This window comes from Arachis hypogaea, chromosome 4 (genome assembly GCF_003086295.3).
Source record: "Arachis hypogaea cultivar Tifrunner chromosome 4, arahy.Tifrunner.gnm2.J5K5, whole genome shotgun sequence".
NCBI classification, from domain to species: Eukaryota; Viridiplantae; Streptophyta; class Magnoliopsida; order Fabales; family Fabaceae; genus Arachis; species Arachis hypogaea.
Window position 1 is genome coordinate 127,840,639 of NC_092039.1, and position 15,597 is coordinate 127,856,235.

Consider the following 15,597-nt stretch of genomic DNA (forward strand, 5'->3'; position numbering starts at 1 on the left):
ACGCAAATTATTTTTGATATTAGAGTAGAAATGATATTTTTTAGGATTATAGGTAATAAAGGTGTTATTCTCAAATGTGTAACTTTTTTATTTAAAATATGAAATCGGACCTTTCGATTTTTTTTGTGATAAAAATCGGACCATGCAATTTATTAAAAGCAAAAAACTGACCCTTTGATTTATGAATTTTTTAAAAAAAATCCACAACAAACAAATTGGACCTCCGATTTGATATTAACAAAATTTTGAAAATCTAACTTACAAAGTAATCTGACCTGCTATTACTTATTCCCATATCAAAATAAAATTACATACACCACCAACATAATTGAATGACATACATTTATTTTCTATAATAAAAATTTTTAGCCACACATGGGGTGGTCGGCAGTGACTAAAAATAAAAATGATGATCTTCCTTCCACCTGTCACCATTCCATTCCCTATTTTTTTTTTCTTTTCTTTTTTATTCCCAATTTTCATCATACATTTGTAAGTTCTATTATTTGCATCACTCTTTTGATTCTTATTTTTTTTTATATAAAAGTAAATTTAATAAGAAAATGACAAAATCCAATAAATATACACAAATTTTAGAGAAAAAAGCCTGTGCATTTTAAAGTATATAAATAAATAATACAAACACAATGTGCTTGTCTTTCTTTGCTGATTATTTTCTTTTGCCCCCTCTTTCAATATCCACTTGATATAAAGTGTTACACTTTACATTATTCCAGAACAAAGTATTTATTCAATTCTTTGACTTATGTTGCATTAGTTAGAGCTAGCTAGACTACTCGAATATCATAAATATTTAATAACAAAAATAATTAGTTAAAAATAATCAGAATTCAAATAAGTCAAATTTTGACATTTTTTTTAGTATTATAGCTCAAGTATATGTATGTAATGTAATTACTAATTAGATAGATGGAGAAGTATTTATAATTTATTTAAGAGAAACCAAATCAAAGTTTTCTAACCTCGTTTTTAATTTGATATTATACATTTATTTTGTGGCAATTCATATAGTTTCAAACGGTCAAAGGATACAAACACTAATATGCCATAGCAGACTTTTGCATGTATATATGATAAAAACCCTAATAATTTTGCTACGTTATCAGCATTATTTCTATCAATTTCTGCCAATTCTTATTTATAATTGTGTTTAATGGAAGTGTTTTTATAGATATGTCTAATAAAAATGTCTTTTTTATGGCTATTTTTAGTAAAAGTGTCTTTATAGATATATTTTCTGGACGTGTTTCTTTATATATATGTTTAAAATATAATAATTAATTATTATTAACAATAAGTTAGCAAATAATATGTTGGTACCTTATACTTTTCCAAACGCTAATGTTCACATAAATAATATCGCCTTCAATAATGTTTTATTGAGTCCTTAACTTACTTAAATACTTGATGTAAAACTTTTTATAAAAACGAAAGATGTACATTACATTAACAAAAATATGGTAAAACAAATAGATCTTAGGGTACAGATTAAAGAAAAATATTAGATTCATACAGCTGGCTAAATTGGTATCTGTCAGAAAATAATTAAGTATGGGAGGCAATACCTAGACTCATCCCATTTTGGAGAATAGCTTTTGTTCAGAGAAAACGATGTTCATTTGTTCATTTCCCATTAGGGAAGGATAAGAGGACAATATAGTCTTCATCTTTTATTATCATTATTTAATTTTAATAAGAATAGAATAAAATAATAATCTTGATGGCTCATAGTCTTAGACCGCGTGATATGCTTCAGCTGGTCCCAATTTGTTGTTCTTTTCAATTCTATGATCGAAGAGACATTATTAGTGCATGCTTGTTAGAACATTGCATTTGACTTCAATTTTGTGGGTATCGGATCACTCACAAGAATATATAATTAGCTTTATTAGATACTTACCCATTTGAATTGGTGCAGTTGTTAACTTTTTAAATAAATATTAAAAGTTTAAATTTTGTCTTATATATGTAGTTATTTATTGATTAATAATAAATTTTTTAATAAAATTTTAATATGTGACAAATTAATCTTTAATTTATAAGATAAAAGAATATCGTCATAACAAAAAATTTATTTATTATTTTTTTAAGGTCTTAAATCTTAATCACGTGATCATAATTCAAGACTAACTTTTTCATTTGTCTAGTATTAATTATTAAATTACTTAGGATAGATTAGGGTTGATCCTAGACGGATCTAGAATGACATGATTTAAAATGACATGGAGATAGAGGAGCCGATATCATAGAATTATATTGTTATTGAATAGTTTTTTCTTTTTAATTAGATGAAACAAATAATAAGTTCTTGATTTTTTATTTTAAAGACAAATAAATTTTTTATTAATTAAAAATATAAAAACGTCCATCACTTTTTAAATTACGAGATATCTAAGGCTTTTTAAAAAATTGATTTGTCATTATATATTTTGAACACAAAAATCTAAATATTTTGTATTTTAGAAAGTTATAAATATTTTTAATTTATATTTTTACTTAATTAGAGATTTATGTATAAATTAAAAAATTAGGATCTATTTTTTTTCTCTTTTATTAATGATGGTTATATGACAAGAATCAAATACTCACTATCACGCTAATACACTTATTTAACCTTTTGTTTTTCGTATTTACATATTAATATAATAATTTTGCTGTTAAATAGTTAAAAAAAAAAAAAAGGAAACAAAAGAAAAGAAGAGAGTTTTTAACTTTTTATTTTGTCGAGCTTGCTCTCTACCTTTATTGTGCCATTAATAATATTGGTCATACTAACTTTTAAAGTTCTAGCTAATACTATATTATTAGCCACCCAACCTTGTTAACGTAAAAGATATTATTATGAGTAAACTATTATTTTTATCCATGAAAGTTTAGAATATTGATAAATCTATTTACGAATAAGTAAAATTATCTTTTTTATTCATGAAAGATGGACTTTTGCTAACAAAATTATCGGAACCCTAAAAAAATATTTGAAATTCCTAAAATACTCTCCAATATAACCTAACTCTAATATCTCTTTTTACTCCATACTATCATTTTCACTCAAATTCTTCCTCACCACTACTCTCGTCTCCAACCACCACCACTACTAACGTCATCACCATCAAAACTATTCCTTTCTCCCTTTAAGCTGCCCTATACACCAGCGAACTCAACGACACTTCTTGCTGTTCATCTTCACGTCGCGACTGTGCCATTTGCTGCTTCGAATTCGAAGACGATGATTACGTTCGAACTTTGCCTCTTTACTCACAAACCTTCCATGTTGATTGCATCGATGATTGGCTTCGTTACCACACAAACTGCCCTCTCTACCGCGCCGGGGTTCTCTCTGCCGCTTCGCTGTTGACTCCCATATTCGTTGCCAGGATCCGACAAGTCTTGACGCCGACGAATATGACTCGAAATCAGCAGGGGAAGTAAGGGATTGGACTCCAATTGCAATGAGAAGATTTCGATTCGGTCGAAGGGGAGTGGAGTGCGGTAGATTTTGATGGATTTTTCATAAGAACAAAAAACCTAGCATGAATGAGAAGAGAACTGTGAGGTTGAGGACGAGGCGCTTGAAGTTGGGTTTGGTTGTTCGTATGATTTTATGGTCGGGAATAGATTCCTGCATCTGAGACTGCGGAGCTTCTTCTTCTGCGGACACTGTGTTTAATGAAAAATGGGATATCTCCACCATTGTTACACCAATTGAGGTTGTGAACTCTAACTCTGGTCTCTAGATTTTATGAATTCAAACTCTGGCATGTGCTTAAGTTGGCTAAACTGAGTGTTTCTTGATGGAGTGAAGTTTCAAACTAATAGATGAAGGTTGGAACCGACCTGAGGGTAGTAGAAATAGTGATGACAATGATAGTGATGGTGATAGTGGTAGTTAGGGATGAAAATAGTAGTAGAGTTTAAAATTGGGAGAGTAATGGCATAAAAAAAAAAGAAATTAGAGTTAGGTCATATTAAAGGATATTTTAAAAATTTCAAATAATTTTTTAGGATCCTTTTAGTTTTGTTAGTAAAAATCCATTTAACTATCGAAAATTTTGTTCCTGTTTTTAAAATTTGAATAGAAAACTATTCATTAGACAAACAAAATACTTAACATGCATTACAATCATTTTTACTAATTTCATATTTATTATAATTACATATATTTAATAAATAAAAAATTAATCCACTAGTATTAATTCTTTGGCAATTGGAATCCACTTTCTCTCTTTTGATTTTTTTTCTTATGATCGTATTTGTTTGCCCATATATGATTACGTACCAAAAATATAATATAAAAAAAAGAGTATGTATCCATTAGTGTTGATTTAAATATAATATAAAAATAAAAAATATTGATTAACTAAATTTTTTTTATAATAAAGTGTCTTTTTTTAACTATTATAATGCTTTTTTTTTAACTGAAATTAACATTATCAATTTTATTAATTAAAACTTAAAAGTAAAAATTTTTAATTATTTTTTTTATCTCTAGTAGATTAATGACTAATTTGTCATAAATTTAAACTAAGATTCAAAAACTCCACATTTGTTATGAGTAAATTAAACACTTAAACTTAAACCAACTTAAATTGATTTAATTATATTTTTTTGGTTGTGAAATATGTTTTTGGTATAGAATTAGTTTGTGTTTTTAACTTGAAGCTTTCACTTAATGAATTGCTTTTGAAAGGTGTGTTAAAATGTTTGGACTGAAGTCTGAAGTTCTCAAAGAAAAAAAATCTTTGGTCTCCTGGACTTCGGACAGAAACCTTATATGTGGAATAACTTTTAGGCCCAATATCCTAATTAGTTAAAGTATTAATTGTTAAACAGAAATTATATTTCCTGTCCTGTCCAAAAAAAACAGAAATTATATTTTTATTTTGTAAGTCAAATTATAAGGCACAATATATTCAATAATTCTGATTTAAAAATACAAAAAAAAAATCAAATTAACAACTTTTATAAAATATGGAAAACAATACAAGTAAATATACATAAATATATAATAATTAATATGATAATTATTTTTTTTGTGCATGTAATTTTTTTTTAAATCTAAAATTCTAAATATATTATTCCGTGTAGGTCAAGATCTGTTTCAGCTATCTAGGTCCGTATAGTGAAGATTTTAGTTCATAATTTTAAGGCAGTAGTGCACATCAAACTTGATGAGGAAGCCAGCTATATATGTACCAAAATTCTCTGCACCAAAAACAAAACAATTTCATATAATCATAAATCATTAAGCTAAAAATTCACTATATATTCATCAACCAATTTGTAATAAAATAAACAATTAAACCCAGATCTAACATGATAAAAAGAATTGTGAATGAATTATAGCTCAAATGACATAGTTTTTTCATATTCAATTAAAAAATTACGGGTTCGAGTCTCTTATCTTTGATAAAAAAAAAAAAAACATGATAAAAAAAATTGCACACCACTTGAAACCAACAAACACTTAAGACAGTAATTAGATCCAAGACTTCCAAACAAACAAGCCTTAGATCTTGAACTTGCAACAAATAAATAGTATATCTAGCACCATAACATTTTAATAGAAGGTCTAATAACAAAGCTTCCTTTGAGAAAATAATAAAAATAGCAAAATACAAAACAGACACAGAATCTTAAGGGCTTGAAGTTAGAAAATGAAAATCTAGACATATTTTTGTAATAATAATGTTGATGAACACAAAGGGGGAATCAAATCAAATCAAATCAAAGTACTCTATTAAAGTGGTGAAGTTAGCTGTAGTCAGAGATGTGATGTAGAGAAGAAAGGAAAGGGAGGAACCAATAGAAATAATAGGAATGGGTGGAATTGGGAAAAAATAAAAACCATAACATATACATATTATAAGGTTTTGATTTCTTCCCAACCAACCCACTCCTACAACTTCTGCTAGCTCCAATCTCCCATTCCCACCTCCCTCAATTCTTGCTTGGTTTCACTTCACAACTAACCTCTCTTCACTTGCTCCTATTTTATAAACCCTAAAGACCATAGTTAGCCACTCCACCTTGGTCCCCTCAATAATACTTAAGTAAAAAATAAAAAATATATAGATTCTTTATAATTTTATTATGTATTTAGGAAAAAATATCACACCACAAAGGACTAAAGTTGGTGGAAATTGTATTAAAGAATTATGAACCATTCATAATAGTGGCCTAGGGAGTAGGGACCAAATAATAGCTGCCTGCCACTTGTGTGATATCTTTACCATTTCTTTATTGCTAGAAAGCTGTGCCCTTCTTGTTTTGTCGGTCTTATCTTCAAAAATGATTCCTTTTTTATTGGGCCATAAGGCCTGCACGGATCGAATAATAAATTGGGCCTTCTGTTTCACGACTCATGGGCCCTTTCTCTTTAAGAAGCCCATCAAGAGTTAAAAAAAAAAAAAGAAGAAGAAGAAACACTCGAATGTTATCTTCGAAATTCAAATTGGAAAGCATTGCTGAAGAAGGAAGCAAAGCAATCATCGATGGAGTGAGTGGGAGAAACTGGCGCCAAAATTCTTCTTCTGCTTCTTCTTAACATTGCAACCAACAGTTCCACCGCACGCTTTCCACATTTCTTCATTTCCAGGTACCATTTTCTCTCTCACCAAACTCTTGCTTTCATAGCTTCTTCTAGGGCTCGGAACTCTGAACTTCATTCGAAATTGTGCTTCCTTAAAAATTATGTTTCTGTTGCGTTAGGGTTTCTTTTTTTTTTCTTCTGCAGTTTGAAATGGCTTGGTTACGCTTGGATAATCGTTGCGATTCTGAATCTGTCGCTTCACTTCCATGGCTTTGGTCCATTCAACATGTTGCAAGCTGCAAGGAAATGGACGTGACTACTTTACAGAGTATGTGTAGATATTTTAAGCTTAATTTTTTTTTCTAGGTTTTCACTTGATATGTTTCTTCGGCATGACGGTGATGTAATTGAAATGACACTGTTTTTATTGTTGTTGTGTACACTGCTTTTAAAGTTTTGCCAATACAATAATGAAAATGGAAGTTGGAAACAAAATGAAAAGATGTTTTTATTTTGATTATAACGAATGAAGCAACCAGATTTAATTTCCGTGATTCGGTTTCTTTCCTTTTACTTCTTGCCAGGTTTGGTTGATGTAGCCCTTGTTGCGGAAGATGGTTTCTGTGAAAAGACAAGGGAATTGATTTCCCTGAGATGTTTGGAGGCAATGTTTGATCCTGATTCGGCTCATAGAGTTGATTGTGATGATGCTGCTGCAACTAGCCTGGATTCGAGAGTTCGGTTTGCTTTTTCGACAACTTGTGAAGATGTCCTTCGACAGATAGTGGGCGAGGTTAAAATATTTGGTTACTCAGTTTCATTTTTTTTTTCTTGGATATGTTTTCTGATGATAGGTTTATTATTCTGCTACTTTAGATACATAATTTGTTTGGCCTTTTTTTTGTTGGGAAAATATATCAGGTACCAGTATCAAATCTAATAAAAGATCGAGTTAAGCTTTTGAAATGGGATGTTTCCCAGTTTATTTTGCATAAAAGAGCTGTTCTCAAATGTGACTTAGTGCAGGTGATTCAAGTTACTTATTCTCTTAGGAACACAAGAATGTATTCTTGATGAATTTAATGCATTTTAACGATTCTTCTTGGTTGTTGTCTCCTTTGCCGTGTTAAATAGCTGAAAGAATCAATCCTTGATGGTACTCATCCAAATGCTGATTGTTTAAGAGAAACTGGGCGATTGCAACCTCAGAATGGGGGTTGTCAAGTGCATCTCAATGACAATGCACATCGTGATCTTTCGAAAAAAGATAATGGGAACAGCACTTATCATGCAGACAAGGAAGTAAAAGAGAACTCAATATCTACAATGTTAGAAAAAGTGACTAAACAATGGAAAGAGTTACTTGAAAAGATTAAACGTTGCAAGAGGAACCAGGTTGAGTCAGTTAATGGTAATGAGCATATGACAGAATGCCAACAAGGAAAGCAAGTTGATATCAGTGAATGGCATGTTTGCCAAGGAAGTGCAAAGAAGATTAGACATAATGAATCTTTAAATGTTGAGTCCAACAAAGAGAAGCCAATCTCTCATGGAGTGGGTAGGTATGATAGGTGGTTTGCTTCCAAGCAATTAGACTCCAGAAGCCACAATGAGGTCCTTCATCATGAGCCACAAATTCCCTTTAGTGCTACAATGACTCTTCAGCATAAATCTGGAGATGAATGCAATCTGGAACAGGAAGATGAACCTATTCCAACGAAAGCTTTGCCTGCAACTGGAATCCTTCATGGAAATGAAAATGATACTGCTCATGAAGTTCCAAATGTAATTAGCGAGTCAAAGTCTAAAAGAACGGAAGTTCCTCAAGTGAGAGAACCAAATGCTACTGATGACAAAGCTGTGGAACATACTGTTAATGGTTGTGTGATAGAGGTATCAAGTGATGAAACAATGGGATCTGATAATGATATCTCAGAAAGTTCTAGTCTGAAAGAAACCAATGGTTGTATGAGGTGCAAAAAAGATGGTAAATTGCTGGTTTGTAGAACAACCACTTGTTCAACCATGATTCATGCAAGCTGTCTGTCAACATCTCCTCATTTTGATGCAGAAGGGGACTTTTTCTGCCCATATTGTGTATATGCAAAATCTATTTCAATATATATTGAAGCTAAGAGAAAGTTTTTCTTGGCAAGACAAGGACTAGAGAGGTTCATTTGCAATGATTTATGGAAGGTATCATAACACATTAACACTACTTAGTACTTAGTGAAGTTAGTAGAAAAGAACATAGTCTTTCAAGTGAAAGAAAAAGAGGAAGTCATAGACCTGTGCAGATAGATTACCTTTTGAGCGTTTTGGAGTAAATTCAGGTTGGGGTCTTAAAGTGTTTTGCTCGATGCTTAATTGCTTATAATCTTGTTCAATACATATACATTGACCAAGCACATTTACACTTTCTTGTAACAGTGTTTATTATGAGAAAAATATAGCTGTTTTAGTTGAAAATCAAAGCTGTTTCTTGAAAATCCATAATATGTGGATTGTTGACAAGAAGCCTCTATCAGCCTAAAGTTTTATTGACTTGGATGGCATCTCTTATATATTAAGATTAGAGAAAAGGGCAAATCGAACCGTGACTTTTTGGTCCGTGGACATTTAAGTTTCTGAGAATTTAAAAATACATTTAAGTTATTGATCTTTTCAAAATCTGAACATAAATGTATTTTCAAATCTTCGAAAACTTAAAATGTCTGCGAATTAAAATATCAAGAATCTGTTTGTCCTTTTCTCTTAAGATTAAGATATCTACCAAACATATATATATACAATCATGTTTCGAAGCATTGACTTCAAAATTTTGACTTTTTATTTAACATTGCTAACATATATTAAGATTAATATTGTTAACATATCACTTTTTCTAATTATAATGTTATAGGGCGTTGAGACTTGAGTGTCTGCCCAACTCTGAATTTCTCATACCTTAAGTAGCATTTTTATTTTCTTTTTAACATTATATTAACAATTATAATTTAATTTTATGTGGGATTTCTGCTGAAATTCGATCAAATGGTTACCTGAATTCTGCAAATGTATCCATATATATATATATTTCTCTTCTCTATAACAATACATAATTTCTCTTTAACCCCCGAAGAGAGATGAATAGCAAAGAGACTCATAAATAAATGAAGTAAATGAGTTCTTGTACAACTTATGAACATCTATATCAATAAAATTCTCAACATATGAATAAGTCTAATTATATCCTCTACATTTTCCGAGGAATCAATTTGACAAAATTAGTATATCACACAACATGAATCACAATTTTGGATATACCAATTTTCTTGAAATAACCGTTATTAAGATAGAGACATGTTATTTTCTTAAAAAAAAAAAAGATATAAGACAAGAATTACTTGGTGTATAGTTCATTAGAAGCAACCAAGGCTTTGGAGATCTCAAAAATGAGCCTAGCTTCAAATTCTTCACGTGAATAACCCTTTGGCAATGCATGAGTCTTTGGAATCCTTTTCTCACCAAAAGGGTTATCAATGTTCATGGAACTCAACATGAAATTCATGTAAGCATTCTTGATCTTTGTCCACATCTTCAATGGTGACCTAATAGCCACCCATGTTAGCCTTCTTATTGCCTTGATCCTCCAACGCCGCCGCGGCCGTGGCGGCCCAGTCAACCAAACTGTCTTCGCCGTCTTAGTTCCGCCGTTTTCGTCGAGGCGGTGGTAGCGCCGCCGCCTCATGTACCTCTTGATGCCACCATAAGTTGGCTTAGACAATAGAGACTCATTTTCCATTTTTTTTTGTTATGGAGTTTAGTTTGTATGAGAAAAATGAGAAGTGAATGTAGCTATTATGTGTAAGGAAGTGAAAATTGTTTTGGCTTTGATTATTTTGCAATGCACACGTTATAAGATTTAAAGGGATTTGGCTTTCTCTCCATAAATATATACATTATAGTCAATAATCAACGGTTTGACCTGTTATGGTTGGTTTGACCAGTGCACGTGATTATGCTTTTTCCTACAGTTTTCCTTCATTAATAAACTGGTTTATTTGAATACTAATGATATTATTATTAATAAAACTAGCTAACGTCTCTAAATACAATTTATTTTAAAATTTATTGATAGCATTTTTAACTAGTGTAAGGTAGTATCTTTTTTTTGTTTCCCACAGTATCTCCCAACCCGGCAGGTCAAGGACTAATCCGTCGCGGTACTGAGCTCCATTTAAGGGTTTGTTGCTGGCCAATGGGTTGCTGGCTAGCGGCAAACCCTTAAATGGAGTTCAGTATCGCGACGGATTAGTCCTTGACCTGCCGGGTTGGGGGATACTGTGGAAAACTAAAAAAAAAAAAAAATTTAAAACCCAAAACAGTCCCCGACAATTATCTCGAAAGACAACGAGGTCCTTGACAAAAAAAAAATCCGATCTAACCCCTCACAATTACCTTAAAAGGACAATGAGACTCCTATATAAAAAAAAAGTCAATAGTATTTTTTTGGCACAGGGACTAATCAATCCAAAAAAAAAGATTAAGGGTCAGATTGGATGTTTTTTTTTTTTCTTGAGGTCTCATTGTCTTTTCGAGATAATTGTCAGGGTCGGATAGGTATTCATTCTACATTAAATATTGGACTATTAGAGAAGTTTAGAAATTGGGGTAAGGTCAAACAAAAATTCAAGGGTGATGTAGAGAGTTTGGTAGGTAATGGGTTACAAGCTAAGGTTTTGATATTGGGAAAATATTTTCTTATTTATATACTACATGGATTTTGGAATTTTGTAAATATTTTCAATATATATATTAATTTAATATTGAATTATTAAATATATTAATGAAGAATTATAAGTTTTTTTTTGGAATAAATATGGATGAATAATGCGAGATAACAACAACTTGTACTAAGAATTTTAAAAAATTATCTATATATATATATGCGAGATCCAAGGACTTGGTTAGCAATAATTAATTAAGCACATGGAAATTAATAACTGGAATCGAATTTTTGACATATATGTAATTAAATAACACATGCACGCATCATTGCATCTAGAAAGTTTGACGGCTAACTAGTTATTTGATGTATTTGATTATTTAAAAATATTATTTGTATATTAAAATCAGTTACTAATATATTTGTATATAAATATATATATATAATTTAATTAAATTTTAATATATATTTATATTTTAATATATATTTTATATTAGTGACTGAATTTGATGATTAATTTTAGTGTATACGTAGCATTATTTTTTATTATTATTTGATTCTAGTGTTACTTTTGGCCTTCAATTATTCTCTGTTTATTTATGCTGAAAACTTGAAAGTTGAGAGCCCATAGCCGCCCCCTTTTTATATTATCTATAAAAAAACGGTGCTTATAATATACTCATTTCCTCAGCTTCATAGGTTATAAATGAATTAATGACTTGGCATCTTTTCAAAACGATAGCAAGAAATTTGACTTCAAAATGGGTGTCTTCAGTGGTCCCCTTTTTTTTATTACTAGCTACAGTGTAATGAATATAATAGTTTCTTTGTTTTCAAAAAAAAAGTTTGATATTTTAAATTATATTATTTGTTTTTTCTTAATTAATTGTGTGGAATTTAATTAATTGTGTGGAATGAATAATAATTACATAAAAAGTATGTTTGTTTATTGATATTATATAATTTTAGATAGATATTTAAAATAAAAAAAAAAAGAGAAAAATAAAATATTTAATTTTCTCGGACAATTTTATTTAATAAATAGTAGCAATATTAATAACGACTTACACAACGACGTATTAACTAACTAAGCATTATTGATATTGCATATAACTTTAATTAGCCTGTTATGTCATGTACAGAGATATTTCATTTTAGACTTTTTTTGAACATAATATAATAATGGAATATCTTCAAACATATATGAAAGACTTGAAAAGGTATAATAATCACATACATTATTCACAGGTCAAGTAAGAATTTGTTGAATCAAATTAATTATTATATTATATATGTTTCCACGTGAATGAAGCACAAATTAATTAGCAGTAGTTTTTATTTTTTAATGTAGCAAATCCAATTGTGAACTCTCATTAAAAGATGGACTAGCTCATAACTTTACTTTCATTCTGATTTAATTTTCTATTTACTCTTCTAGCTAGTAACACGTAATTGATAGTTTTCTTCAATATTAATAGAAGAACGAGGGCATGATAATATGAAGGGGCATGAACAACGTTGGTTTCCAAATCCAACTAACATAATAAATTATAAATCCCAATTTTATAAGCAAGTTAGTTTAATTTATTACATGGTCAAATGCATGGAAATTAACCACACTCTGATCTAACAGAGTTTAACTAATTCCTAATTGAGTTGGACCCCAAAATCTACCCAAAAAAAAAAAAAAAAAAGAAAACAATATTTCCAATTATCTCACTTTACCTTAATTTAGATTTACTTAATCCTAAAATTAAAAATCACTCAAAAACAATTAGTTTTGAAGAATTTTAGAAAGTGTCAAAATACAAAATAACAAAAGAAATTTGGGATGAACTCCAAATTACTCAAAAAATATACCCTAACATGTTAAAAAAATAAAGATTAATATGCTTAAAAAGGAATATGAAATATCTTTTTATGAAAGAAGGATTAACCATCGATAAGATGTTTAAAAGATTTTTAATTATTATCAATAATTTAGATGTTATGAAAATGACACACAACAAATAAATACTAGTAAAAAAAATTCTTAAAAGTATCATAAATAAAAAAGTGAAAAACAAAAACAACTGTTATTACTAAGAGCAACAATCTGAATCAATTATATAACATTAACAATAATAACTATTTATAGTTTTTCAAACGAACATATATGTATTACATACATTAAAATTGAACTCTAAACATATCTATATGAAATATGTATGGTCCAAATAATCTTAAAATATTACACCTAAACAAGTCATATAGCCTAAATTAACCATGCATGCAGAACTTGAAGATTCTGCTTCAATTGCAACCAACCACAACCAAACCAAATAGGAACTACTCTCTAAACTTTTATCATTAAACAACCAAAAATCAAACCGACAGCAATTAATAAATAAATTAAATTTACAAATACTCTTTGAATAAAGGCATGGAGATCCGGTTGAATGAAATTAAAGAATGTCCTCTCAATATCATGCTCCATGCCTGTTTGCACATTGTATAATGAAATTCACTCATTTAAAAAATTTAAACTAACAAATAAAGACTATCATTTAATAGTTCTAAATTTTCAAATTGTTAAAGTTTTAATACTATATCGTGATGAATTCACTAATACAAAAATGTTAATTAAGCTAAAACAGATGAATGATTATATATCTTAATTACACAATAATATATTATTGTTTAAATCTAATCTTTATAATATTTAATATCAATTTATTTTCATTTAAATAAAATAGAACTTATATTTTATTAAGTGTAATTAAAAATGTATCTATCTAGCTAGTAACATCTCTAAAAGTATATTGTATGCTAATTATGCACAATAAAAAATGTTAATAGCTCAATATTTTTTATTAATATTAATTAATTTTTTATTAATTATGCTAATTTTTTATTTGATTAGAATATAGGAATTAAGCTTTCAATTTAATTTTTAATATTTAAAATTGATCAAATATTGACAAAAAATTAAAAAAATTTATTAGTCGTATATAATTAGTAACTGCTCTCTTTTTGATAATTTAACTTACACCTACAATTTCCTTTTCTCTCATACTTTTCTTCTTCTTTTTTATTTATTATGTTACTAGTATATCTCATTATACATATTTCTTAAAGTAATAATAGTACTACAAATTAAATTATTATTTCTAACTCGCAACACGTCATTATATATTGTTAATTATTTTATGCATTGAATAGTAATAAGGATCGGATGTTGATGTGCTTATTACCCTAAAATAATAGTATATATTTCATATCTTGTATGTATATGATTGTCCATCATCATCTAGCTCTATATGATCGCTTATATAAAAAAAAAAGTGTACGAATTCTCTTGTATTGCTCTTAGAAATAAAATTACTTCAGATTATACATGAAAAGGTAAGAGGAAATAATAAAAGACAAATAATTAACGACTTATTAATAATATAGATTCCAATAATGCACATGAATCTAAGCGGACCTGAAAAAAGAATAGGATCACTTCTTATACTCGTTGAAAATGATTTTCATCTAGTTCATGATTTATTAGGAGTAGAATGTGTTTTGATAAAACTTTTACGGACAAAAAAACATTACAATTGATTTGATAATAATCGAGTGACATTATTTTTTTGGTTCGAACCAAAAAATTTCTTTAAATACGATTTAAAAAAGATTTTATTTTATTGTTGATAAGAGATTTTTTTATAAAAAATATGACTTGGAATTTAAAAAAGGAAAAAGAGTCCTTCATTCGCAACAAATGTAAAAAAATTTATTCAATTACATAATTTGAATAAAATAAAAAAAATTGTGATTAAATATTATTACATAAAAATAAAATTTATTATTTTTCAAACAATGGTATAAAAAGTAATTATGTTTAGATTGATCTATAAACTGATACAGTATATAAAAGTGAAAATTTAGACAATTACTTTTATATAAAATTGATAAGTAAAAGTTTTTAAATAGTTTAATAATTTTGACTAAATTATTATTTAACGGCTCTTAGTTATGAACTTCATATAAAATTAACTATATATACTTAAATTTCCACCACATATAAATTAACTGAAAAAAAAAAAAAAACCAGAAGAACAGGAAAAGAAAAGAAAGAAGAGAATCACAAAATTGACAATTATTATTACATGGGATTTAATTCATGAGAAGCAACCAGGGTCTTGGAAATTTCATATATAAGCCTTGCCTCAAAAGCATCACCAGAAAAACGCATAGAAAATTGACGAGGCTTTGGGATCCTTTTCCCACCAAACACAACAATATTATTGTGAGTGTTCAATGATCCTATGTTGCCGGCTAACCTTAACATGAAGTTCATATAAGCATTCTT

At 28.8% G+C, this 15,597-nt stretch overlaps 2 protein-coding genes and 1 long non-coding RNA gene across 4 annotated transcripts; 1 reads left to right on the forward strand and 2 right to left on the reverse strand.

Annotated features, from left to right (window-relative positions):
* Positions 1 to 2,914: 2,914 nt before the first annotated feature.
* Positions 2,915 to 6,046, reverse strand: LOC112744921 (uncharacterized). Its single transcript, XR_011880664.1, has 2 exons — positions 5,755 to 6,046; positions 2,915 to 5,223 (listed from the first exon to the last, which is right to left on the reverse strand). It is a non-coding gene; the product is annotated as an uncharacterized lncRNA (long non-coding RNA).
* Positions 6,047 to 6,274: 228 nt separating this feature from the next.
* LOC112744919 (uncharacterized) lies at positions 6,275 to 9,024 on the forward strand. Of its 2 annotated transcripts, XM_072234180.1 has the most exons (5): positions 6,275 to 6,616; positions 6,755 to 6,878; positions 7,135 to 7,343; positions 7,472 to 7,576; positions 7,685 to 9,024. In XM_072234180.1, the coding sequence occupies exons 2-5, from the start codon at positions 6,761 to 6,763 to the stop codon at positions 8,753 to 8,755; spliced, it is 1,503 nt and encodes a 500-aa protein (XP_072090281.1). In that variant the 5' UTR covers positions 6,275 to 6,616; positions 6,755 to 6,760; the 3' UTR covers positions 8,756 to 9,024. The 2 variants fall into 2 exon arrangements, with proteins under 2 accessions (XP_072090281.1, XP_072090282.1); XM_072234181.1 differs by lacking the exon at positions 6,275 to 6,616 and having other exon boundaries at positions 6,628 to 6,878.
* A 908-nt stretch (positions 9,025 to 9,932) lies between these two features.
* On the reverse strand, positions 9,933 to 10,334 carry LOC112744920 (uncharacterized). The gene has a single exon (XM_072234636.1). The coding sequence runs from the start codon at positions 10,332 to 10,334 to the stop codon at positions 9,933 to 9,935; it is 402 nt and encodes a 133-aa protein (XP_072090737.1).
* Between the last annotated feature and the right edge of the window lie 5,263 nt (positions 10,335 to 15,597).

What these genes read in the sequence shown, in the direction of transcription:
- LOC112744919 (XM_072234180.1), top strand. Translation starts at nt 6,761, where the DNA reads ATGGCTTGGTTACGCTTGGATAATCGTTGCGATTCTGAATCTGTCGCT. An exon ending in TTCGACAGATAGTGGGCGAG is followed by an intron (nt 7,344 to 7,471) that starts GTTAAAATATTT and finishes AAAATATATCAG; the next exon opens with GTACCAGTATCAAATCTAAT. An exon ending in TCAAATGTGACTTAGTGCAG is followed by an intron (nt 7,577 to 7,684) that starts GTGATTCAAGTT and finishes CGTGTTAAATAG; the next exon opens with CTGAAAGAATCAATCCTTGA.
- LOC112744920 (XM_072234636.1), bottom strand. Translation starts at nt 10,334, where the DNA reads ATGGAAAATGAGTCTCTATTGTCTAAGCCAACTTATGGTGGCATCAAG.